Raw genomic sequence first — 23147 nt, forward strand, 5'->3', positions numbered from 1 at the left:
CCCAAATCAGGGGAAATAGGAAGTCAGGAAGCTGCATGTAGGTAATACCATGTTTTACCAAGAGCAGATATTAGATCCCAAGCTTCTATAGAATTGAAAATTCTGTATATGGAAAAGATGGGAGAGAGGATCGGGCCCCAGATAAGAGGGGCAGGATAGATGTGGTCAGTACCATGGAGAGGCCAGGTTGGATCCTAGGCAGAGACTGAACCCTGGCATAGAAGAGGAAAAGTTTCCCCTTTTCCCCCTTTCCTACTTAAAAGCCAGACACCAGCACCCTCCTTTAGCACCCTTTCAAAAGTGGGTCCTAGGATATTCTTGGTCCCCAGGAGGTGGTAAAGATACAGTGACACCAGAAGGCAGCTATAGATTTCTTAAACTTTATTTCCTCTGAGTCTCTGGGGAGGCAGCAGGGATGTAAGGCAGAAGTGGCAGTAGCTGCAGGGGACTGAGCAGAGCTGGTGCTGGGAGGGGCCGGCATTGGGCAGGACAAAGAGGAGATTTAAATATCCAGGATTGAAAACTAATGGGTCTCCTTCATCTGTCTTTGGATTTTGTGCAGCATCTCCTGCATCCGCCGCAGCTGGAACAGGCACACATAGCAAAATGGGGCCTTTTAGAGAGTCCTACAGTGTTAGGGGAGTGCCCCCAAACTCTTATCCCTTAGCCTGGGCATGGTAGTCCAGATATGTGATGGAGACCCAGGTAGAACAATCAATCCACGACCCAGGAAGGTACCAGGGCCAGGGATCTTCCTATTCCCAAACCAAGAAATACTGACGTTTATAATTAAGCAGGGACCCTCCATACTGTCAATCCCTACCACCCCATACTGCTCTCACCTCCTCATCTTTCTCTCGGATCAGCCTCTCTGTTTCTGGATCTGTCCCTGGTGGGACAGCAGGGATGGGGAAGTCAGTACCACTCTCTCGAGTCAGTTTGCTAAAGGGAATGGGAAAGGGGGCTTGGTAAGGCTAGGGGGACCCTGGCACCTGCTTGGATTGAGTCCAGGGCCTGTAGAAGAACAAAGGAAGGGCTTGCTCTCATCCAAGGCTGTGCTTGGGACCCCCTCCCGGCCAGCTCTGTCCTGGCTGCTAGCCATACTTGCGATTCCTTTCTTTCACCACCAGGCGAGTCATGCTCTGGATGCACTGTGCCCGATAGTTCTCATAATGTGTCTCCCGCGTCACATCCTTCAGGTCCTGCATATGAGTACGCACCAGCATTGTCCTCAGCTTCACAAAGTCGCAGTGTCCTGGGTTTTCCACTGCATGGCAAGGCTAGGGGTCAGCCAGAAGCATGGGGAGAGCCACTGAGGGCAAGGAGACTCCCTGGTCTCAAGCTCAATGCTTTACCTTCCACGATGCCCCAGGGGTAGAGCCGGCCCCGAACACGCCGCCCTCTGGCCTCTACCACAGTGTTGCTGCCAATTACAGCAAATGGGATGCTTTCCTGGAAGAAGTGGGGGGAGGGCCTGTCAGTACCCCCCATTCTTACCTGTTCCTTTCCATCTTTATCTTTATTTTCTCTGCTTCACTCTAGGAAACCAGGGTCCTCTCCCACCCCTTAAATAGAATTCTACTTCCCTCTTCTGCCCAGAAGAAACAAAATGGAAAAGGGATGCCCTGGGCTGGCCCCACCTTTAGGGCTTGATCCTGTAATTTGAAGTCCTCATCCTCATCAGAGTCACAGTCGGGGAACTGATAGACCTTGATTCCAAAGCGCTCAATCTCCTCTCGGATCTGACAAACACACGAGGGGCCCACAGTTTTGGCAACCCCATCCTTTCCAGAAGCCCACCTGCTCCCCTCCCCCCACCAGCTTCCCTCACTTTGCGTTTCTTGCGCTCCACTTCAGGAGGTGTCAGTGTGTCCGCCTTAGCCAAGATAGGCACGATGTTAACCCGCTGATGCAGGGCCTTCATGAATTCAACATCCAGTGGCCGGAGCCTGGGGAACAGGAATCTGTGACCACCTGCTGGTGGCAGCCCTGCCCTGGTGCTCTCAGCCTGTTCCCTTTGCAGCACCTGGTGGTGTCAGGAGCCTCAGGCTCGGACCCTACCCGTGGCCGAAGGGTGAGATGAAGTACAGGCAGCAGTGCACCCTGTTGTCTTGGATGTTCTTGCGATTCAGGCCACTCTCGTCTCGGAAATACTGCTCAAACTGCTGGTCGATGTATTCTGCCACAGGCTTCCAGCTGCGGCAAGGACAGAAAAGCAGAGAAACTGTGGGAGTGGGGGCTGCCTCATGAGCTCTGGGGCTACAGAGTAGCCCACGCCCTGAGCAGTGTTCCCAAGACTTTGTTATTCCCTGGCTTGCTTTACTACATCTGCAGGGAGGTACCTGGGTGGGACGGGTGTATCTCACATGCCCCACTAGAAAATCAGACTGAGCACAAAGTTCAATAAATACTAGTTTGATGAGAGGAAAAGGCCTAGGTGACCAAACAAACCAATAAGAATAAGGTACCTGCAAGTGAACACCAACTGGAAGCCAGGGCAGCCCTTAGTCAGGTTCATAGTCCAGCCTCAGAACCTTTGTTCATGGGTTCTACCCTCTGCTCCACCCCTCTGAACCACCCTATCCTCCTCAAGGCCATATCTAAGAACTATCTCTTCACTCCTTCCAGTGTACATCAATATACACTGACTGCTCTCCCCTTCTCTCCACCACACAGTAAAATTGTGTACATATATATTCAAGAACTCCCAATTTTTAAGTCTTTTTGCTTTTCTGTTATTTAGTTTCATCCTCACTGATAGGTGCCCTGATAGGTGGACACATAAGCATCATCACTTTCACTTCATACACGAAGGAACTAAATCTATAGCATCTAGGAGACAATCCATATCATTTTAGCTAGCAAATTCTCCCCACTCAAGCCCTTGGCCTGACTCTTCAACATGCTTGCTGCTACATTACCTGACCTATTTACTAACTTGATTGACCCACATGTGAGAGAACTGCTGCCCCCACTCCTCCTACCCCTACTACTAGACCATAAGCCTCTCAGTGACAAGGATGATTCATACTTATTCTGTATCCCTTAAAATGCCCAGCACTGGCTGGACACCTAGTATATGCTCAATAAACTCCTACTGGTTACTAAATAAGCATATATAGAGGTGCACTGTGTACTGTGAAATGCCAAGCAAATGAAATTATTATTAGGGAAGGGAAGAGGAGGTAAGTAGATTGACTGAAGGAGGGGATGATACATGCTACAGTAGAAACCAGGTGTTGGTTGGGGTAGAGTTTCATGGCAAGCCCAGGGTGCTGAGACATACTTAGCAATGATGACACAGAGGTCACCTCAATCCACCAGGAATATTTCCATCAGGAGACCACCATGTGCCAGAACAGTGCCAGGGCAATAATATAAGAAGAAATGGCCCTCCCCTCAAGGCTAAGACCCTGATGTTGAAGATGAATCCATGTGCTGAGCCAAACAAACAAACAAACAAACAAACACACATACAGAAAGGTCTGTAAGAGTCTAATGCATCTGTGAGGCAATTACCCAAGGGTCAGCTTTCTGGGCGTGCCACGTGCAGTCAGCATGGGGCCCTGATCTCAAAAGGGCCCGTGCTTGGTTTGCTTCTCTTCTGTGGCCATCTTGAAATTCATAACTTTCAACAAGGGGTCCCACACTGGTGCTGCAATTATAATAATCTTAAAACCCATTAGTGTAACATAAACAGCTCTTTCATTTTCAATGCACATTCTCATGCACCATTGGGGGTGATTTTCAGATCACCTGGGCAAGGTGATATGACTGGTATGTTCCAGCTAAAGAAACAGTAATGCAGTCATTTGCTCAAGTCCACACAGTTACTAAATGCTGAATCAAGATCTGAATTCAGTCTAGTGGTCTTAGCACCCCCTGCCTAACTTCATCAAAGGCACCACCTTTTCTCCTGTCTTTATCACTCATTCTCCTTCTCATCTACTCACTTAGGTCTGACAATTATCTAAGCATCCCTCCAGTTCCTGAAAAAAAAAAAAAAAAAGCCAAGAATGATGGTGTACGGATAAAGCTGCCTTTTCTAGCAGTTAGCCTAGAGGGTGCCTGGAGTTTAAACCAAGCTCAACCCATTTGTTTCCGCTTTGCTTCTTCTTTCCCCTCCTCAGCCCTCCCTCAATGCACTCTCATCCCTTTAAAAAAAAAAAAAAAAAAAAGGTTGTTTGTGGCACCTAAAGTGTTGCTGGTAAAAGAAAAGGAAGGAGGGTAGGTGATGTTTATTGAGCACCTACTGGATGTCAGGCCTTGTGCTATGTGTTTTCATGTGTTTGTTTTTCTGAGGCTCTTCTTTCTTATCTTGTACCTTCACCCCATTATAGAATTATAGGTCAGAGTCAGAAAGGACATCAAAGAACATCTAATCCAACTCCTTCCCTCTCACTTTCCAGAGGAGACAGCTACCCACTAAGGGCACAAACTTTCTTCCTGACAATTCTGGTTATGTCTGTGCCTATGTGTCCACTCGTGTGTGTGTTTGTGTGTGTGTGTGTGTGTGTGTGTGTGAGAGAGAGAGAGAGAGAGAGAGAGAGAGAGAGAGAGAGTATGTGTGTAATGGGAAGGGGGCAGCTGGGGCTGTGCTTGGTCAGACATACCACTCTGTGTTGTTGACTGCATCCCCAAAACCCGGTGTGTCCACAATGGTGAGCCGCAGCCTCACACCCTTCTCTTCTATGTCCACTGCATGTTTAGTGATCTCCACAGTTTGCATGATCCGCTCTGGAGAAGGGGGAAACTGAGGCCAGGGCAAGGGCAAGGACCTGCCCAGTCAGGACAAACAGCCCACCCCAACCAGCTCTGCTGCCCAGACTGCCTCATCCACACTGCCCCCCTTCCCACCGCAGGCTGCCTGGGGGCCTGTTCTCTGGGAACCAGCAAGGAGCACATTTCCCAACACAGGAAATGCCGGTGGCTGTTGGCTCTGGCCCCAGCCTCTTCTCTGCTGCAGGCTCTTTTCTTGGATTCCTGGAATCCTTTGGGGGTCAGAGACTCACTCAGAGAGGAGGATTCTGGTCCCTGCCGTACTCCAGCACCCAAATCTTTAGGGAGCTGGCTGGTGGGCTGCCAGGCTAGATAGGCCTATGGAGAGATGCCGCCAATCCCTCTAGAAAGACACGGTTTCCCGCCTGCTGGGGAAGGCCCCAGCCCCCAGGCTCTGGCACGAGTCTTGATTTCCAGTGCCTTTCTTCAAGCCCTGCTTCTTTCCTCACCTTCTGCACTGAGAAGTTTCCGGTCCCGATACAGATCAGTGAGAAAGAGGCTATTGACAAGAGTGGATTTCCCCAGGCCAGACTCTCCTGATGGGGGAGAGAGAGTAGAAGATACAGGCTTTAGCCAAGAGGCAACCCCACTAGAACAAGGTGTGGTGGGAGCTGCTTTCTTATCTAACTGGGAAAAGACAAGTGAACCACAGCATTCTAGAGCTGGAAGAAAGCAGAGAGAACAGCTTGTTCAGCCTTCTTATTTGAATGAGGCCCAGCGAGGGAAAGAGATTGCCCAAGGTCACATAGAAAAAGGCAAATATTAGAAAACTGTTGGTCAAGTGTTCTTTATACCATTTCAACACTCCCCACCCCCTACATATACACGTTTGGCCACTCATGGTTCATGGCTATTTTGCAAAAAGATACCGCCACTGGCTGCTTTTCCCTTCCTAACCCACCCCACCCCTCCCCATATATATACCATCCCTACTGGAGACACCCCCTCCCCAGCCCAGCCCTTCCCCTGCTCTACCTGCCACCATGAGGGTAAAGTCAAAGCCCTTCTTCACGGACTTTCGGTGAACTTGATTGGGGAGGGTCGCAAAGCCCACATACTCCTTGTCATCCTAATGGACAGGAAGAAAGAGTGCATTAGCGAGAGGCAGGAGGGGCCCCAGGACCTAACACCAGCCTTCTGTCTCCCTCCTAGGTCTTTGCCCCAGCCCTAGAGGAACGTTGGCAGACTCCTCAGAGGACCCATCTGGGGCCACCAGCTAGGCTCCTGATCCTAATAGTTTCCAATGCACATGGGGGTCAACACCATAGAGCTGGGGCTGACACAAGACAGAGAGGCCCCAGCTCAACATGCCTGCATGCGTGTACACACACCTATACACACACACAGGACATACATGCACATACACTCAGGATCTCTCTGCTCCCTCCCTGGGTCTTCCTGCACCAGCCCACTGAAAGGCAAAGGCAGGGCTGGAGGCTCTACCTCAGAGGAGTCATAGGGATCAAGCTTGCCCCACGGGCTGCGGGGCCGGGCTGAGGGGCTGAGAGGGGCCGAGGCAGAGAAGTACTGCTGGCTGTCAGAGGGCTGGGGCCATGAGGGGGGTCTGAACTCCAGGTCATCCTGGCAGAGGTCCGAGGCCTGGGGCTTTGGCTCCAGGACTTGGGGCCTGGACACCCAGGTCTTGGCCTCTGGTTGGTGGCAGCTCTCGCTTCCTGGGAAATCCTTCACAAACTTGTTCAGTTCTGCATCATCCGTGTCCTCCAGAAAGCGCTTGATCTGAGGGTCGGAGGGTGGGGTGGGGCAGGTAGGTAGGTGCCATGAAGGGAAGAATGAAGGAGGAAGACCAAAGAAGGCAAAAGGGAGAGAGAGGAAAGCACTTGTGGTTAGAAGGGAAAGAAACTGCAGTAGCAGCCAAGCCTGAGGAAGTGCTCACCATCCCTCCCTCACCTGTGCCTGTGCCTCCCCAGCTGAGATGCCAGGAAAGACCCCAGGATCCAGGAGCAGCCCTGGGCAGCCCCCAGAGTCCTTGCAACTGCTGTTGGGATCTGAGTAGCTCCAGTCCTGATGCTCCCTCTCAACAAGGTGCTCACCGCCCTGCCCTTCCTGGGGGTCTGGCCAAGCCAGGGGCCAGGGACTGCTCAAAAGGCCAGGAAGTCAGACTAAATAAGGGGGAGCAATAGAGGCGTTAGAGCTGAGAGGAGGACGTGGTCCAGGATTCAAGGGGAGTGCAGACAGTCAAGTCAGAATGGGGCAGGGGCAGGAGAGAAGAAGGGAGGGTTGAAGTGAGCTGCTAGCCCAGGTAAATCAAAAGCCAGCAGGGGGCTCTGTGCCTGCTGTCACTGCAGGTCTGTGAGCTCTAGGACCAAGGTACAGACTCTACTGGAGGTGCTCCCTTCCCAGGGCTCACTGCAAAGAGCTCAGTACAGCTGATCTGACACCCCCCTTATTCCAGACACTGTGCCACATCAGAATCTGTTCTGAGGCCCGAGGACAGAAGGGCAAACCTGACAGTGGAGGCTGAGTGCAAGGTGGAAGGGAGCCATGAGGGACCCAGTGAGGGAGGACAGGAGGACACTAGGCTGCTGGCAGCCCCTAACTGTGAGGGAGAGATAAGAGGAAGCACCCATCAGTTGTTTCTTGCCACCTCTGCCTGGAGTAAGCTTCAGCCAGCAGTGCCAGGGGGAATGTGGACTAAACCGAGAACCACAGGGGTTGGTGGGCAAAGAATGGTTGGCTGCTCTGTAGAGACCTGTCCCCGCCCCCCCATCTCCAACCTGGAAGAGAGGCTGCTTCCCCTCACTCCTGCCATCAACTCTAGACCCTAAAACTTTCCCTCTCCTTTAGGAGCCAGCTTCCTTTGTGGAGTGCCTGGCACTGCTGGGCTCAGCTCTGCCTCACAATACCCACATGCCACCTCCAGACAATGGACAAGGGCTGGCTTCAGAGGCTGACTCACTCTCTGGGGATTGGCCAAGCCAGTGGGGGCTATCCCAGACCACTGTGGAGTCCCGGCAAGGGCCAGGAGAGAGAAGATGGCCACAGTCTTCTGCAGGTCCCCATTTTACAAAGGGAAGAATTGAGGGAGGCAGACATGCCCATTGCCAGGTTTATGCCAGAGGGAAGGGACTGAGATAGAGAGGCTGTGGGGAAGTCTCTTAAGAACTACCTCCAGGCTGTCACCTCAAAGTCCCCACACCTGCTTGTAGCCATAGTCTCCAGGGCCCACCTGGACAGAGGGAAGGAGAGAAGCCCTTTAGCCTGAAACTAGAACCAGCATGTGGGAGTTTAGGGACCAAAAGAGGCTGTCCTGAAGCAAGCCTAACAGGCTTTTCTCATCTATAATATTTGGGGGGGTCCAGTACAGTAACTATACATCTTAGTTTGTTGTCCTAGCATAACGATTAGTTGTGCCCCTTCCTTTTCACTCTCAAAAGTGTCCCAGCTTGGACAATTAACTGTATGGCAACAGAGAAGAGATGGGGCTGGGGGGGGGGGTGGGTTGTGCAGCAGGTCTTGTTTTCTGGCAGCTAAAGTCTGGGGAATTCCAGGAAATCCTGCCTCTCTGAATAACCCCACAGTGACCCAGCACTTGGTCTTGGTGAAAGAGGGAAGACGACTGTGCTCCACCTGGTTTCCCCAAGGGCACTGAGCACAGGGGCAGCAGTTAAAGCAGGAAGGAAGGCATTGATGGGGACCCTACCATCCCCAGTCTGCCAACAGTCACCAGGAACCCAGCATTCCTGGGTTCCCTGCCAGTCCTGGCTGCTCATCAGCAGAAAGGAGCCCACAGGGGCTCTAGACAAGGAGTCAGGACACTAGGGTCTTCACCTTCTATCTGTCCCTCCCCACCCTCAGCTCTGACAGTGACCAAATTATTTTTTGACTTTGAGCCCCAATCCCAGTCAAGGAAGGAGGAAGACAGGTCAGGTCCCCCCATCTCCCAGAGTAGTACCTTACCCCAGCTTCATTCCTGTCCTCAGGGACAGAACTGCCTTGCCATCCCAGTGAACGGTCCATGTCCCACGCTTCGGACACCCTGGCAGCAAGCTCTAGGTCTAATTTTATCTCCCAGGCAAAGTTCCTCACACACAGAAACAGCCTGGTCTCGATGTTCTTGTAATCCAGCTTCCCGGCTTGCTCCTTTCCCTTTCTCTTTGACCCCCCTGTCTCTGTCAGGGGCCAAAAAAGCCTGTGGAATGTCATTCCCCACCCCCTCCTCCTCCCTTTCCCTTGGCTCCCACCCTCCAAGGACAGCTCAGCTGCAGCAGGATCACTGTTTCTCTGCAGTACCCTCCTACTCTGATTGGCTATCCCATGACGCCTGCCCGCTGCCTACCCCGGTGGGCACAGCACCAGCCTCCCAAGTTTGTCTGCAGCACAGGCTCTTAATCAACCTGGCCTCTCCTATGAACCCCCAAGGACACGGAGGCCTGCCAGAGGGTCATGAGCTGTCCCCAAGGTGACCTGGCCCATCAGTACCTGGGAACACCCACCCACGAGACCCCACACCCAAAGGAATCCAATCTCTTTCACCTTAACTAAAGTTAAGCAGTGCTGAAGTAGGGTAGGAGGTCTTATAATCCCCTGGAAATATGTTCTCATGGGACCAGCCCTGCTTTTCTTCCCCTGTCCTTTTGTGTTTTCCCAGCAGAGAACCTTACTGTCTTCAGAAATCTGCCCCTAGATTCCCTTGCGAAGTCCCAACCACAGAGGGACTCCTCCCACCATAGGATACCTGACCTCTGACTCATGGGGACCTATATCACTTCCATCACCCCACTGCTTCCAGAGAATCAGTGGAGGAGCTATTAGCACTTGGTCTCTGAGGGGCAGGAGTTCCAGCCAGAGGGAAGCTGGCATCCCAGAGGTTTCAGAAGTGCCAATTAGGTGGGAGACAAGCACAAGCTGAGGGATCTGGCTGGGAGTATGCACATGGAGTCAGAAGGCCAGTATTTCTGGTTTGGTGAGAAACATCCTCTGTGATTTTGAATATTGTCTTAATTTTAGGGCCTCAATGTCCAATTGTGAATGGCCCTGCCTTGCCTCCCAGGAAGGCTGGGGAGAGATACCTCAAGCTGTTTTGAACCTGAGGAGAGAAGGTACATTTCAAGTCACAGGATTATTATTAATGTTGACCTGTCATTCCTTTCCCATGTAAACCCCATTGTGCTCCTGGGCTGGGGAGCCCTCCCCACTGTACCCACCGACCTCCAAAGTAGCTGGGACACTGATCTCTTTTCAGAAAGAGATCCCTTCTAGAGGAGTCTGGCTGGACATGAACCAGTCAGCCTAAGAACTAGGCCTAAAGGGCCTACAGCTAAGGACTCTAGCAATAGTGGGGTGTCTTTAATTAGAGGGGAACAGGGTGGCTTCAGCCAAGTTGAAAGCACCATGACCTCAGCTGAACTGAACTTAGTGTGTGGCAGAAAAAGCCCCTCTTGGTCCCTGCTGGGCTTGGCACTATGCTCCCTCAGGCTTCTATCACTGGAACAATCAGTGTATCCATACCCATGTGGGGAGAAGCAGGGCAGGGATAAAGACAAGCACCACTTGGCCTCTCCCAGGAACCCCCCTCTGGGGAGGGTCACAAGGTCACCAAGACTTCCTAGCCAAGGCTTGGGCCTCATCCTGGACACAGCTTGAAAGACAAAAGCCCAAAAGGTTGGCCTTTCCAGACCTGGAAGCTTCTGATTCCAGTGGGCCCAGGGAGTTTCCTTCTGGAGGCTGCCCATAGCCAACATCCTGCCCCACAGGATGGTCATGGATTTTCTCCTTCTGTAAACAGCCTGTGCCTCCTAATGTGAAGGGCAAGGGTTGGGGGGCTTCCAAACTGGGAGGAGAGGCTGGCATGGCGCCTGGAGGCCCTGACATCCAGCATAATGTGTTTGTGGCAGGCTCTGGCAAGGATGGCAGGAGAAGAGCTGGAACCCTTACAGTCAGACATCAAAACTTCCTACCTGGGGGCCTCCGGAGGCTGGCTGGGGTTACTATTTCTCCTCCAGACAGGTGGCAGGGATGAGTTCCCCCACCCCTCACTACTGCAGAGGAACCTGGTTTGGGAGCAGGGTAGTGTAGGATGCAGCAGAAGGAAGCTTCCCCATGGTTCCTGTCTCAGAGGCAGAGGGATATACCTGATCCCACGGGTAGGATGGTGAACTGGGCTGCCCTCTCAGGGGTCCCCAAGCAGAGGGCACAGTGGGAAGAGCCTAGGAGCTGCTCTTTGCCAGGCCGCAGGAAGGAGGGCCCAAGCGTCTCACCATCCCTCTTGGGGAAAAAGGCAGTGTTTGCAGGCCTTCTCTGTGTTTTCCAAAGGAAGTTGATACTGGCCCCTGAACCCAGGGTAGGTGGGTGAGGAGGGGTCATCCAGGTAACAGCTGACCCAGGTAAGGGTGGGGGAACCTCACCTCCGCCTGTCGCTGACGCGCCCTCCCCAGCCCAACATGCGCGTCTCTGCTGGCCGGGGTGGGGCGGCGGGGTGGCCCCCCTCCGTCCAAGAACACCCGCAGTACCCCGGGGCCCGGGCCCGCTTAGTCGCTGCTCGGATCAGAGGGAGAAACTTGGAAGCGGCGACGCGGCGCCGTCCGTCAGCAGTGCCCGCCGGTACCCGCAGCCGGAGAAAGCGCCTCCCGCCCCGCACAGCCCGGGCCGCGGCGCCGCGGGTCCCCGCGGAGCCGCCGGGAGCAGCGGGCCCTGCGCGCCCCGGCCCTGCCCCGCGCCCCCGCGCCCCCGCGCCCCGCGCCCCCGCCCCTTACCATGGCTGCAGCCCGGGCCGGGCCAGCTCCTCCTGGACAGCGCCCGAGCGACCCGCGGCGGGAGCTGCGAGCCGACCTCGCCGGACCGCCGGCCCCCGCCCGCCGCCCAGAGTGCGGACCGGCCGGGGGCGGGGCCTGGCGGCGGGGGCGGGACGAGTCGGCCCTGGGGCGGGGCCTGCCCTCCGAGATCGCTGGCGCCTGCTGGGGTGCGGGCGGCCCGCGGTGGGTGGTGGGTGGTGGGTGGTGGGTGGTGGGTGGTGGGTCGGGGTGGATCTAGCGGCCCGAGACTCCGGGAAGCGCAGGGTGTGCAGAGGCGCTGAGGACAGCGCCAGTCACCTGGCTCTTCCTTACTCAGCCCCTAAGAGTGGTCTCTTCAGGCAGTACATCACAGTGGGTGTTTGAGCAAATTCCCAAAAAGGAAAGGCCCACCTGGCATCCCTAGGAGAAAATGTCTTTGGAAGGAGAGGGGGTTTGCCCCACGAGTTGGAAGAGAAACCCTTAGTTACCCAAGGTTTTCCAGAAATGACCCGAGCTGATGTCCAAGTTAACGGACTGTCCCTCCCCACTCCACACCTCCTAAGGTAGAATGTCAGATGTTCTCTACCTTTACCCAAGCTATGAAAACGAGACAAGAGGTTCCCTTCCTGCTACACCCTAGATTAAAGATTAAAGAGGATTTGCTGCATAAATTATCCAGGGATCATCAGCTGGAAGGGTGGAAGGAAAGAGGCCTAGTGGCCTTTATGGGGCTAAGGAAAGTGGGAGGGCCTCTGGAGAGGCCAGCCCAAGCCTGAGCCAGTCTATGCTGGACAAGCAGGTGAGATGCTGTGGGGACAGATGCTCCAGCAGCTTTAGAGGCATTAGAGGCTCAGGAGTGTCATCAGCAGTGAGGGAGAAGTAGATGCTTAGAGAGTTGGTAGGGATTTCCTGAGCTAATACTGGTCTGAGCTGGTCAAGTATCTCTCCCTGACTCCCAAGAGCCTTCCCCCAGGGCAGGCTGACTGGGCTGAATACACTTTAGACAAAACTGAGGCCCACAACATAACCCTCCCCTCTTGGTAGAAGAGCCAGAAGGCTGCCTATCCTATTTCAGTCCGATCTGTGACTAATGGTTATGGTTGGGATCAAGTTAGAACCTAGCAGAGGGAGGGAAAGTGGCCTAGGTATGCAGATGAAAACAGGCTCAGAAAACATGGCATGGCTATTGGAGATGTTCTTGAATATCTGGTACTGGTGGACTGAAGGATGGAAGGCGGGGTGCAATTGCTTAAAGAAATCAAGGGAATTCATAAGCTAGCACGTTGAAGAGAAACCCTCCTAGCTGGGTGAGCTTGGGCAGCTCATTTTACCACTCTGAACCTCAGTTCCCACACCAGAAAATGAGCGGATTAAACTAGGATAGGAGCCAGCAGCTTGGCTCAGACAAGAGAAAACCTCTGAAGGTATAAAGAGGTTCCTAGAAAAGGCCTGGGCTAGATCAAGAGATCTGAAACTATACTCAGGAAAAGAAAGACATGAGTTTCTTAAGAGAAAAACCAATGGCACTGGAAGGCTGCAGAAGTAGCAGCAGATGCTGCCATCAGATCCAAACATCAAACAAAGCCCCACTGTTGAGAACTAGCTGTAGGCTACTAGTACTCATGTATGCACTCATAAGACTGCCTCCTGGGTGCTTCCACTGGCATTCTGCATGGCTTGGGCTGGGGGTGCTGGGCCAAGGGAAGAAAGCCTGTCAAGGAAGACAGACCCCATCACAAAGCCTTGTTTTCCACAATTGTAAATTCCCTCCTCTCCCTATCCCCCTAGTCCTGGCTGTAGTCCAAGTGTGGACACAGACACATCTCAGAAAGCAACTCGGCTAGCTCATTCTCAGCTGCAGTTGGAATCCCAGCTCTGCTCTGGCACCTGCTGCCCAGGCCCCAGTGAGCCCTGTGTGCCCTGAGGCATGCTGGTGCCAGTTTGTTTGAGGGAAGTGAGCCCCTATGAGAGGCCCGGGACCATGGAACTTATCTCTAAACCCCAGACTCTTAGAGTCTTGATGCTCACAGTACCTTTGTAATCACTGCATCAGGCCCAGCAGGAGCCATGCTGGGCAAAATAAAAGCTAAAGGCAGACTTTGAGTCATTCCACCTGCACAAACCTCCCATGCTAACCCTGCCACACTCTGGATTTATGAGAGAACTTGGCCTAGGCTTAGGACCCCATGCCAGCTTTGGTGATTATCTCACTCCTGAATATCCCTTCCCCTCCCTGGGTCTCTGCTTCCCCCATTGAAAGATAGGACTGGACTCCTCACCACTCCAATTCTTGTGATCTGTGTCTGTGCAAAGAGAGTCTGACACCTACTCAGAAGCAGGGGCAAGATATGGCAGCCCTTGTGTGAGTCACAGACCACTGAGTGCTCCTCCCCACCTCCAGTTAGCACGTGGCCTGGCCAACCTTTCCTGAGTGTCCCTGCAGCTCTTGGAACTCTGGACTCTTCCTTAGAAATCACAATCCCACCGGAAATTGATATCTTTGACTAGAGTACAATTTCCCAGGCACTCCAAGAGTAGGGTATTCAGGCCAAGAGTCTGGGGAGTAGACACTTAGTTTGGCACAAAACAGGACTCTTCTGAGAAACTCAGATCAGCACACACCTCCAGCCTGCTACCCAAGTCTCCCTCTGCTTAAGTCAGGCCAACATGGTCTGTGTGAAAAAACTCCTGGTTCCCTCCATTGGATCTTTCCTCCCATGAGTGAAGATTGTGTGGCACCAAACTAAACCAGGATGCTGCACCTGGGCCAAGCCAAGCCCAGGTGCAAAAGCCAAGAATAAATAGTGATTACCACAGGAAATCAGGATTTCAGTCTGTATGACTAGCAAAGGCCACTTTTGCCTCTCAGTAGCAGATTTTCTCTTAAGTGGTACAAGAACTAATTGTACCTCCTTCCTCCAGAGGTGATAAGTCACTGATGATATAATCAGAGGGCCCTAGTGGGGTCAAAGGGCTAGCACTGGGTTGTGTTTGTCAAGGAAACTTAGCCAGTGTCCAGAAAGGTCTGTGGCAAGAAACCAAAATATCCTAAGCCCCTCCCCTGCCCATAATCCTAGGGCAGGCATGAAACATGGGCGGCAAGGCCAGGGAACACTGTGTTTCCTGCACCTGCTATATGGCTGTGGTGAGGGGCAGCAGCAAAGTGTTAGAAGCCAGCCAGAGGGCCTTTCCAACACCTTTTCTGCAGTAGGGCAGGGCGTGGGAGAGATGGAAGGGACTTACACATGCACTGGAGATGACCCCCCCCCCAAGAGCCCCCACCTTACCTCCCAGCTACTTCTTAAATACTTCCCATGGCTAAAAACTCACTGACTCAACTCCACTGCCCTTCAATCTTTGGGTAGTAAGTTATCAAAGGTCTTAATTATACAGAGTCAAAATTTGTGTCTCCCTGGACTTCACTCTCCAGGTGTTTCCATGCTAGAAGCTTTGATAATTCATTTCACTGGACTTTATTTCGTTCTTTGATGTCCACACCCTTTCAAGTGACATGCCTGTATACTTTTCTCTCCCAAACTAACCACAAGCCCCTCAAAGACAGGGAGTATGTCTTCTATTTTAATTTCTACTCGTTTTAGGGATCCCTGGGTGGCGCAGCGGTTTGGCGCCTGCCTCTGGCCCAGGGCGCGATCCTGGAGACCCGGGATCGAATCCCACGTCGGGCTCCCGGTGCGTGGAGCCTGCTTCTCCCTCTGCCTGTGTCTCTGCCTCTCTCTCTCTCTCTCTCTGTGTGACTATCATAAATAAATAAAAAAAAAATTAAAAAAAAAAAAAAATTTCTACTCGTTTTAATTCAGTGAACATGTAACATAATGTCCTCCTGGATGACCAGGCCTTTGCCCCCAGGAGGTGTCTGATCAATATTAATTGACTGAAAGGATTCATTGATTAGTTTTCCATTCTGATTTTGGAGCACAGACAAGCCTTGAGGCTCTGGGCTTCACTGACCCATAATTTGCCCTTCATTCTGGCTGCTTACCAGCTCATACTCACCCCCCAGCCTCATAGTTCACATGCAAAGACACAAATGTCCTTCCCTTTATAATCTGTGATATCCGAAGGTACTGCTCAAATATTGAGAAGTTACTTTCCAGGAAGATGTGGCTATGGAAAAAGGGTTTCTACACAATGTATGAATCCCTGGGGCAGGATGCTCCCTAAAGTGCTCTCAGTTTTGAGAAGGCAGTTCTGAGCCTCAGTTTCTTCATCTGTGAAATAGGGAGGAAAAATCCACCTCATAAGGTTGCTATAAAGATTCACTACAGTAACATACTTACAATGGTGTAGCCACTAAAATGAGTGGCAGGTATTATCTTGGCTAATGAGAAAATTATCAACACCAAATCAAGATTGTCAACTGTGATAATTTCAAATGCTTTCCCTCCAAAAAAAAAATTAGGAATGTGCATGTGCGTGGGTGTAGAGGTATGGGAAAAGAGCCTTAGACTAAAGTGACACTGGAACGACCATGCTGCCACCAACTGTAGAGTCACCTTCTCTAGCTAAACAGCACTCCACCTCTAGAAAACAGGTCTTGATTTCAGATTTACTGAGCCAAATTCCCAAAAAACAGCCATTTTGGAGATTCCTCAAGTCAATTCCTCAAGTTGACTTTGCCTGTGGTGGATGTGTCAAGGAAGTGACTTTGGCCAGCCCTGTCCTCCCACCTTCAGTGTCAGAGCCTGAGCTTCTCTCAGGAACTGCCTCACATTCTGTCCCCTTCCTTCAGCCGTTCATTCAGCCCCTAAGATGCAGCTGTCTCTTGCCTCTCCCCTCATGGCAGCTGAGCCAAAGGCAGCTGAGCAGAGAAGGGTAAAGGGACATGGTCATTTCTGTCACTCAGGATAACCTTCCTGTGGCTGAGCAGCTGTCAGGGTGGCTTCTGTTTTACAGATTTTCTTCTTCACCCAAGTATGCTCCCTGCCCTCTGAAGTCAAGCTCCCTAATCTACCCAGGCCTACTATTTCTTCTCTTACTTGAAAAGCCCACCATCTCAAACACCACCAAACTACTCTGACAGCAAGATACAATGTGGGAGATGGGTTCCAGGCAGGAAACCAAGGAGCTTCTGGAAATACACGCGAGTCCAAAATAAATGTGGCAGATTCTTCCATATGTAGGATCATTCTGAGAAGAACAAAAAACCAAGGGATTCTGGCCTCTGTTCTGCTATCAAGCCCAAGGGAGAGACATAGGAGTTTTTGTCCCCATTTCATAGGCAGAGAGAGCAATCTGCTCAGGGCTCACAGTGAAGGCAGGATATCATTCCCCTGCCCTATACTTCCAGTGGCTCTTGCTGAGGTAGTCTGCACCATAGCCTGTCCTAGGGTCAGGTCACCCTTTGTTCTAGTTTGCCCAGATCTGGTAGGGGTCCCAGGACACAGGATGCTAAAACCAGGAATCTCCCAGGCAAACCCTGATGAGTTAGTTGGTCAACCTAGCCTGTCCCCAAAATAGCAATTGTGGGTCAGAGGTTACCAGCCTCCCATCCAGCTCTGGACTTCACTACCCATGGTAGCTGAAAATGAACAAGGCACCATCTGACAAGAAAAGAAGCTGGGTGGCAGGGGTCAGGCTGCTATGAAAAGCCTCCCGAGGTGCCCTGCCCCATTTTCAGCAGCTCTGCTGCATTCTTACAATTCCCCTCTCTTTTCAACTATAAGCCTCTGTACAAAGCAAGAGAAAATGAGGGGAGTGGGAAAGATGGTTCTAGGATTCCTTTCAAACAGCCCATTTTCTGTTAACATTCCCATGAATGCAGAGCACTCCTGAATAGCTCCTAGACTCTGGATTTTTCTCTGTCAAGGAAGTCTACCAGAGCACAACTTCCCCAAGGCTCAAGAGCCAATAGGAAGCTGGCCATACCATCCTCAGAGGCTAAATGACATGTCACTTTAGACACCGAAGTCTGCCTTAGGTATCACTGACCTGACCTCCCCTAGTTCCTGGCCTGTTTTTCAGAGTTGGTTTCTTGCATAATTGATAGAGATAGAAGGGAGTAAACCACCTTGTCTGCTGACAGCCCAAGAAGTCATTTTCAAGGGCAAGTAGGTCAGGTGCCTTAAGGACAAGGATCTCAGGGCCAAGGCAGTCCCATCCATCAGGGGCGTTGTAGCCCTTCCCATCAAGCTGCTTTATTCCAAGGAATTCCCCAGGGCCGTGTGAGAAGGCAGCCCAAGTTGACACCATAGGGCAGGACTTTCCTGTTGAGCTTCTGCTAGTTCTGATATCAAAAACAAAACCATTAGGAATGCATCCCTCAGTCCAGCATAACCTTCTCTGGGGAGATTCAAGCCCCTAATGTACCCATCCAAGGATGAGAAGCATCTGTAAGCCCTGTCCCTTAGACAAAAGGGCCTTGAGGAGCCACTTGAGAGGAGACTGACACTTAAGAGAGAAATGGTTGAATCAGGCTCTGTCCCCAGCTGTGGACCCAAAGGGGCTTGTGAAGCTCAACAAGAAACATGCTGCCATCCATGAGCCAGGAGCTGTGGCTGGCCACCAGAGAATTCCTGCCAGGAATGGAATCTGGAACAGACTCTGCAGTCAACCATTCCCAGATCAGAGGAAACAGAGGCCTTCAACACCAGCACCACAGATTCTCAATTGTGGGATGGCTGTGGGCCATGCAGCCTGGAAGACAGGCTGGGGAAGGCCTAGCACTATCATGCTTTGTGAGGAGTCCCTGGCTCTCCTCCATGCTATCCCACTTCCAGAGAGCCAGAGAAGACCAACAGCCCCAGCTAGTCCCTCCTCAGTTCCTCTTCCCAGCTTCTGAGGAGCAGCCCTGCTGCTGAACAGGGCTGGAGAGCTGCAATTATCGAGACAGGATAAGAGCTATTTTGGGGAAGGAGCTGTCCTGCTGCCAAGGCTTTTGACTTCCTAAACTAAAACAAGATGCACCAAGAAAGGGGGTGAAGGTGGGGGAGAACAGGGAGCAACTCACTCAGTCAAAATCATCAGATCCTGAATGAGGGAACACACTAACCCCTTCCCAAAGGTATATATGTGTATAAAAGGAGTGAGCAAGGGGCTAGCTGTTAAGATACTCCTGGCTTGGGATCCCTGGGTGGCGCAGCAGTTTGGCGCCTGCCTTTGGCCCAAGGCGTGATCCTGGAGTCCCGGGATCGAATCCCATGTCAGGCTCCCGGTGCATGGAGCCTGCTTCTCCCTCTGACTGTGTCTCTGCCCCTCTCTCTCCCTCTCTCTCTCTCTCTCTGTGACTATCATAAATAAATAAATAAATAAATAAAAATAAAAAAAAAGATTACTCCTGGCTTTGAGAAGGAGGGGGTAACTTGGCCACCCCCCCACACACACATCCCCTGATGACTCCCTCTCTCCTAAGATCCTGCAAGAGCACATATTCAGTATGCTGTATTTATTTGGACATTTGAGCACAAACTATTTCATATTGTTGTTTAAATGTTTCCTGTCCATGTCTTATCTTCCCAACCAGATGGTAAGTTTCTCATGGCCAAAGAATGTGTATGCTCTGAGGTTTCAATGCTTTCCCCAGTAGTGCCTAGCAGAGTGCTAGCCATCTGAATGAAATTTTTATGGAAGTAAGGGATAGAGGGAGGAAGGAAGGGAGAAAGGGAAGAGGGAGAAAAGGTTTACAGTCTTGCATGGAGGTAATCTCCAGAAGTAGTTGTTCCCACCCACAGTTGAGCTCAAGGCACAGGACTAAATTAGAAGCCCAAGGCAGAAGGGGTGACAGCCACATTTCTGGCACCTCTCCTTCAGCTGTTTCGTTATCTGAGCTCAAACTGTGCTGCCCCCACCTCCCTTGTTTGTTTTCTGTCTGTAATTAACTGTCCATCCTGGGCTAGCCCATGGAAGGGACCCATTAGAAGCCATTCTAGGCTTTGGGTAAGGAAGAGATAGGGTGAAAGAAAGAATAGAGTCAGGAAAAGCTCAGACTATCTTATGAAACATGGGCCAAGAAGAACTAAAGTACTTATAGGAACAATGCACTGTGAAATCAGGACACTCTGCCAAATTCAGGACACAGAGCTGCCGAAAGCAGAGTTTACCTTGTGCCTTTCCAAGTTGAGGACTCAAAAAGTGTGTAACCCAGAAAAGTGTTCCCTTTCTGGAGTGCCCTAGGGTGGAGAGAGGAAAGCCAAGTAGAGACTGATCCAATGTATGGCTTCCCAGACAGCCTTCCCACAGAGCACTTGGCAGGATTTATCATCTCTCCAGGGCTGCAACTAGCTAATATAGTGCCTTCGTGCAAATCTCACTCTGTGGAGATGCAGCTGCACAGGTGCATAGTGTGGCAAGAGGAACACAGGCTAGATTTTAGCCCCCACTTGCCCTCTCTGTTAGGTCCCTTGTGCGGTGAACAACTTGCCCAACCATAGGAAGCAGTTCTGTCTGTCTCCCTCCATTCCTACTTCCATGAGAGTTTAAGAGAAGGACTTGGATAAGGGACTTGGAGCACGGGAAGAATGGAAGTAAATTCCCAGGGGTGTTCTTACCTCTTCATCTGTCATAATGGAGTAGTAGTCAGGCATTCCCAGGGAGCAGCAAATGGAATTCAGAGAGTACCAACAGGAGGGGAAGAGAATTTTACTAAAGATGTTCAGTGGACTTTGGCATAACCTAGACCAACATCCTTCCTAGTGCAAGTGGTAGCAAAAGCTATCATTTACTGAGGACTCACTCAGTACCCCTAAGAGGTAGCCATTGATCTCATTAACAGGGAAACTAATTATTGGAAAGATAAAATAACTTAACCAAGGTCACTGTGAGAAAATAGTACAAGGCTCAAACCCAATACCGTTAACTCCAGAGTCCATATTCTATTAAACCCCAACTTTATAGAGCTTTGCTCCCTCTGAGGGGCAGGGATGCCCTTCTCTGCTCTTTGATGCCCGTCACTCAAAAGGGCTTATGCTGGTTGGGACTGGATTGCATTTTCAGGGCTCTCTCCTCCCCAGGAACTTCCTAATCCAGAGCCCTGGCCCCTCTTACGCTCATAGACTAAAGCATATTTGGGGCTACAACATTCAAAGCAGGAACTCCTTGATACTAAGATTCACTAAACTGAAAGGCATGGGCTTAAATTGTTCTCCATTCCAGAAGTGACTACTTCCCATTGAAAGAAGACTCTTGAAAATGAGGAAGGTTCCAAATCCCAAAGGAATGACTCTAATGGTGGAATTATTGGCCAGGTAAGAAGTTCCTCTGCTCCTTCAAGTCAAACCCCCAGTATAGACGGTCCTGATAGTCCTAGCTCTATAGATACAAAGAAGTCACCTTCCCACCTGTCCTCCTGCCTCCCAAAACCTCCTGCCTCCCAAAACAATGGACCCATAGGAGGGAAGAGCACAGACCTTTTAGCCACCAGATGACACGATTGTACATTTCCTCAGAGACATCTGAAAGTAAGAGATTGTTCCTTTTTTTCACTCTGTGGGATGTATATCCCTCACCCCATGACTTAACCTCTCCTTTTCTAGCTCCACATTTCTCCCCCAGGACGTGCCCTCAGCCCCTGACCCTCTCCAAGAAGCCCCTGCAGTCTAGGACTAACCTCCTCCCTCCCTTTTCTCCACCCTCTTTGTGCCACTAGTAATGCATTTCCCCTCATCAAAGTCTGGATCCTAGCGTATCTATGCCCACCTTCTCTCCACTTCGTCATCAAAATATTTACTTGAAAATTTTCTTTTCTTTACTTGTCCTTACCAGCCCTCACCCCAGCTCAGTTCTTCATCTCCATTCTTGGGAAGCACTTCCCACCCTGCAAACCACTCTCTACTACCTTCCATTGAAAGGTTAAGCAGCGTTTCCTGAAGAGTCAATGCCTGATGCCGGCCCAAGCATCGTCACCAATGTCATTAGCTTGGAGCTCAGAGAAGCTGGCAGGGGAAGGAATGACCAATGGGCTCAGGGATGGGACTAGCTTTAGCACTGGCAGGAGGGCAGCTCTGAGGCCCGGAATGAAGAAGGGGCCTTTCCTGCCCACCCCAATGTCCCACCTCACTTTAAATCGGGACTGCACCTGGGCAGTCTGCTTCTTCACATACCCAAGAAGAAAGCACTAAACCTTTGAATGGGTTGTTTGGAGGTGCACTTGAGGGCCTGTGGTGCTTCCCTCAATGGGGCCCTGTTTGGAGACTCCTTTGGCGATGACCGTGGTGGCGGTGTTGCTGGTGCTAGTGGTGGTGATGGACTTGCTTTCTCTCTCTGGAACATCATTTCCTCACAGAAAGGACTCAAGTCCATTTCAAAAAAGGACAATAAAGGATCTGAGGGAGGAGGAGACTTAGACTCAAAATCAGGTGTTGTTGGCCGGCTTTGGGGTGTTTCAACTTCAGGATTGAGTAAGGTCCACCATGAAGAATCAGGCCCATACCTAGGTAAGGACCGAGGGGGTAAGGGCCGAGGGGTCAGTTCCAATTCTGCATGGACAGAGGGCTTTTGGGAGGGTTCTGGATACCTGAGTGCAGGTCCTGAGGACATGGAGACACATTCTGAAGGCTTTTGGGGGTGCTGCTTATAGCTGTGCTCTGGAGTGACAAATATAGATTTTTGGGGGCTCTCAGACGCTGTTCGAGATGTCACATGGGAAGCTGAGTGTATTAACTGTCCCTCTGGGGAGATGGTGACCCTACGGCCAACCTCGCTGTCTCCTCGGGTTGAGGACTTCATGTTGGACTCTACTTCTGTTGATATTAAGATCTTTGGGGAGGGCTTGGTGTCAGTGTAGACAGAATGCTTGTGGATAGATTCAGGATCTGGATGCAGAGAAACTCGGTGTCCACCATCCAAATCCTTAAGGACAGAGAGTCTGAGGGATGATTCCAAGTTCATATTCCTATGCAAAGCCTTGGGGTCTGTATAGATTGAGCTGAGACGATTCATTTCATACTCTTGGCCAGGGATCCTTCTCTGGGCTGTCCGAGAGTCTGCTCTGACACGGCCACTGCTATGCTCTGGGCTAGAGGGTCTCTTTGGAGATCTGATCTCGGTAGCAGTCAAAATCTTTCGGATGGGCTCAGTTTGGACTGCTTGATCCTTTGGGCAAGCCAAAGTCCTACGGGGAACTCTGACTCCTTGTGGGTACTGGACCTTGGAGGGTGGGTCTTCTTCTTGTAAGATTTGTAAGTTATCCTTCTGGTCTACAAAACTCAACCGGCGAGAGGATTTGGCATCTGGGGTCAATGAATAGCGATTACTGATGTCACGCCCTGGCTTGCTCCCACCCCCTTTTCGTGTTGATTCCTCTCTGCATGGACTAATGTTCCTTTGCATCTGGACAGTATGGGAAGCTGATGTCTGAGTTTGCTGGGTCTTTCGATGAAGAGAGGGATGGCGGTATGTTTCTGATTTTGATCGAGTCTCACTTCCTCGAGGGATGGATGTTCCAGCAAGACCAGGCCCTGACTGAGGGGAGACAGATCGAGGATAGTCTGATGTTGAATAGAAAGTGGTGAGATGCCCAGCTTCTGATCTTCGATGTGGTGGAGGGCTTACCGGGGCTGCAGCACTTCGTGAGCTCGAGGCAAGAATGTACCCTTGTCCCTGTTGATGAGTTGTGTTAGTATCTTCAGACCCTTTTGGTGCTGAAACTGCTATGTTGGACCCAGTTTTATCAGTCTTGACCAT

The 23147-nt window shown here is 51.3% G+C and overlaps 1 protein-coding gene across 5 annotated transcripts; it reads right to left on the reverse strand.

Annotated features, from left to right (window-relative positions):
- Positions 1 to 366: 366 nt before the first annotated feature.
- On the reverse strand, positions 367 to 23147 carry SEPTIN4 (septin 4). 5 transcript variants are annotated; one of them, XM_055318318.1, is made up of 14 exons: positions 21566 to 23147; positions 20873 to 20917; positions 20015 to 20022; positions 6223 to 6516; positions 5755 to 5848; positions 5229 to 5315; positions 4614 to 4737; positions 2062 to 2196; positions 1832 to 1949; positions 1641 to 1742; positions 1356 to 1452; positions 1105 to 1267; positions 843 to 942; positions 367 to 583 (listed from the first exon to the last, which is right to left on the reverse strand). In XM_055318318.1, exons 1-14 carry the CDS (start codon positions 23145 to 23147, stop codon positions 524 to 526), a joined length of 3009 nt encoding a protein of 1002 aa, XP_055174293.1. In that variant the 3' UTR covers positions 367 to 523. The 5 variants fall into 5 exon arrangements, with proteins under 5 accessions (XP_055174293.1, XP_055174308.1, XP_055174302.1 ...); XM_055318333.1 differs by lacking the exons at positions 20015 to 20022; positions 20873 to 20917; positions 21566 to 23147 and adding an exon at positions 11493 to 11623; XM_055318327.1 differs by lacking the exons at positions 20015 to 20022; positions 20873 to 20917; positions 21566 to 23147 and adding an exon at positions 8698 to 8898.

This window comes from Nyctereutes procyonoides, unplaced genomic scaffold (genome assembly GCF_905146905.1).
Source record: "Nyctereutes procyonoides isolate TBG_1078 unplaced genomic scaffold, NYPRO_anot_genome, whole genome shotgun sequence".
In the NCBI taxonomy this organism is placed as follows: Eukaryota; Metazoa; Chordata; class Mammalia; order Carnivora; family Canidae; genus Nyctereutes; species Nyctereutes procyonoides.

Excerpts from the sequence above, each read along its gene's own strand:
- SEPTIN4 (XM_055318318.1), bottom strand. The coding sequence starts at position 23,147 with ATGGTCAAGACTGATAAAACTGGGTCCAACATAGCAGTTTCAGCACCA. Across the intron at positions 5,316-5,754 it reads CTTTACCCTCATGGTGGCAG|GAGAGTCTGGCCTGGGGAAA; the intron begins GTAGAGCAGGGG and ends CTCCCCCATCAG. Across the intron at positions 1,453-1,640 it reads TACAGGATCAAGCCCTAAAG|GAAAGCATCCCATTTGCTGT; the intron begins GTGGGGCCAGCC and ends CACTTCTTCCAG.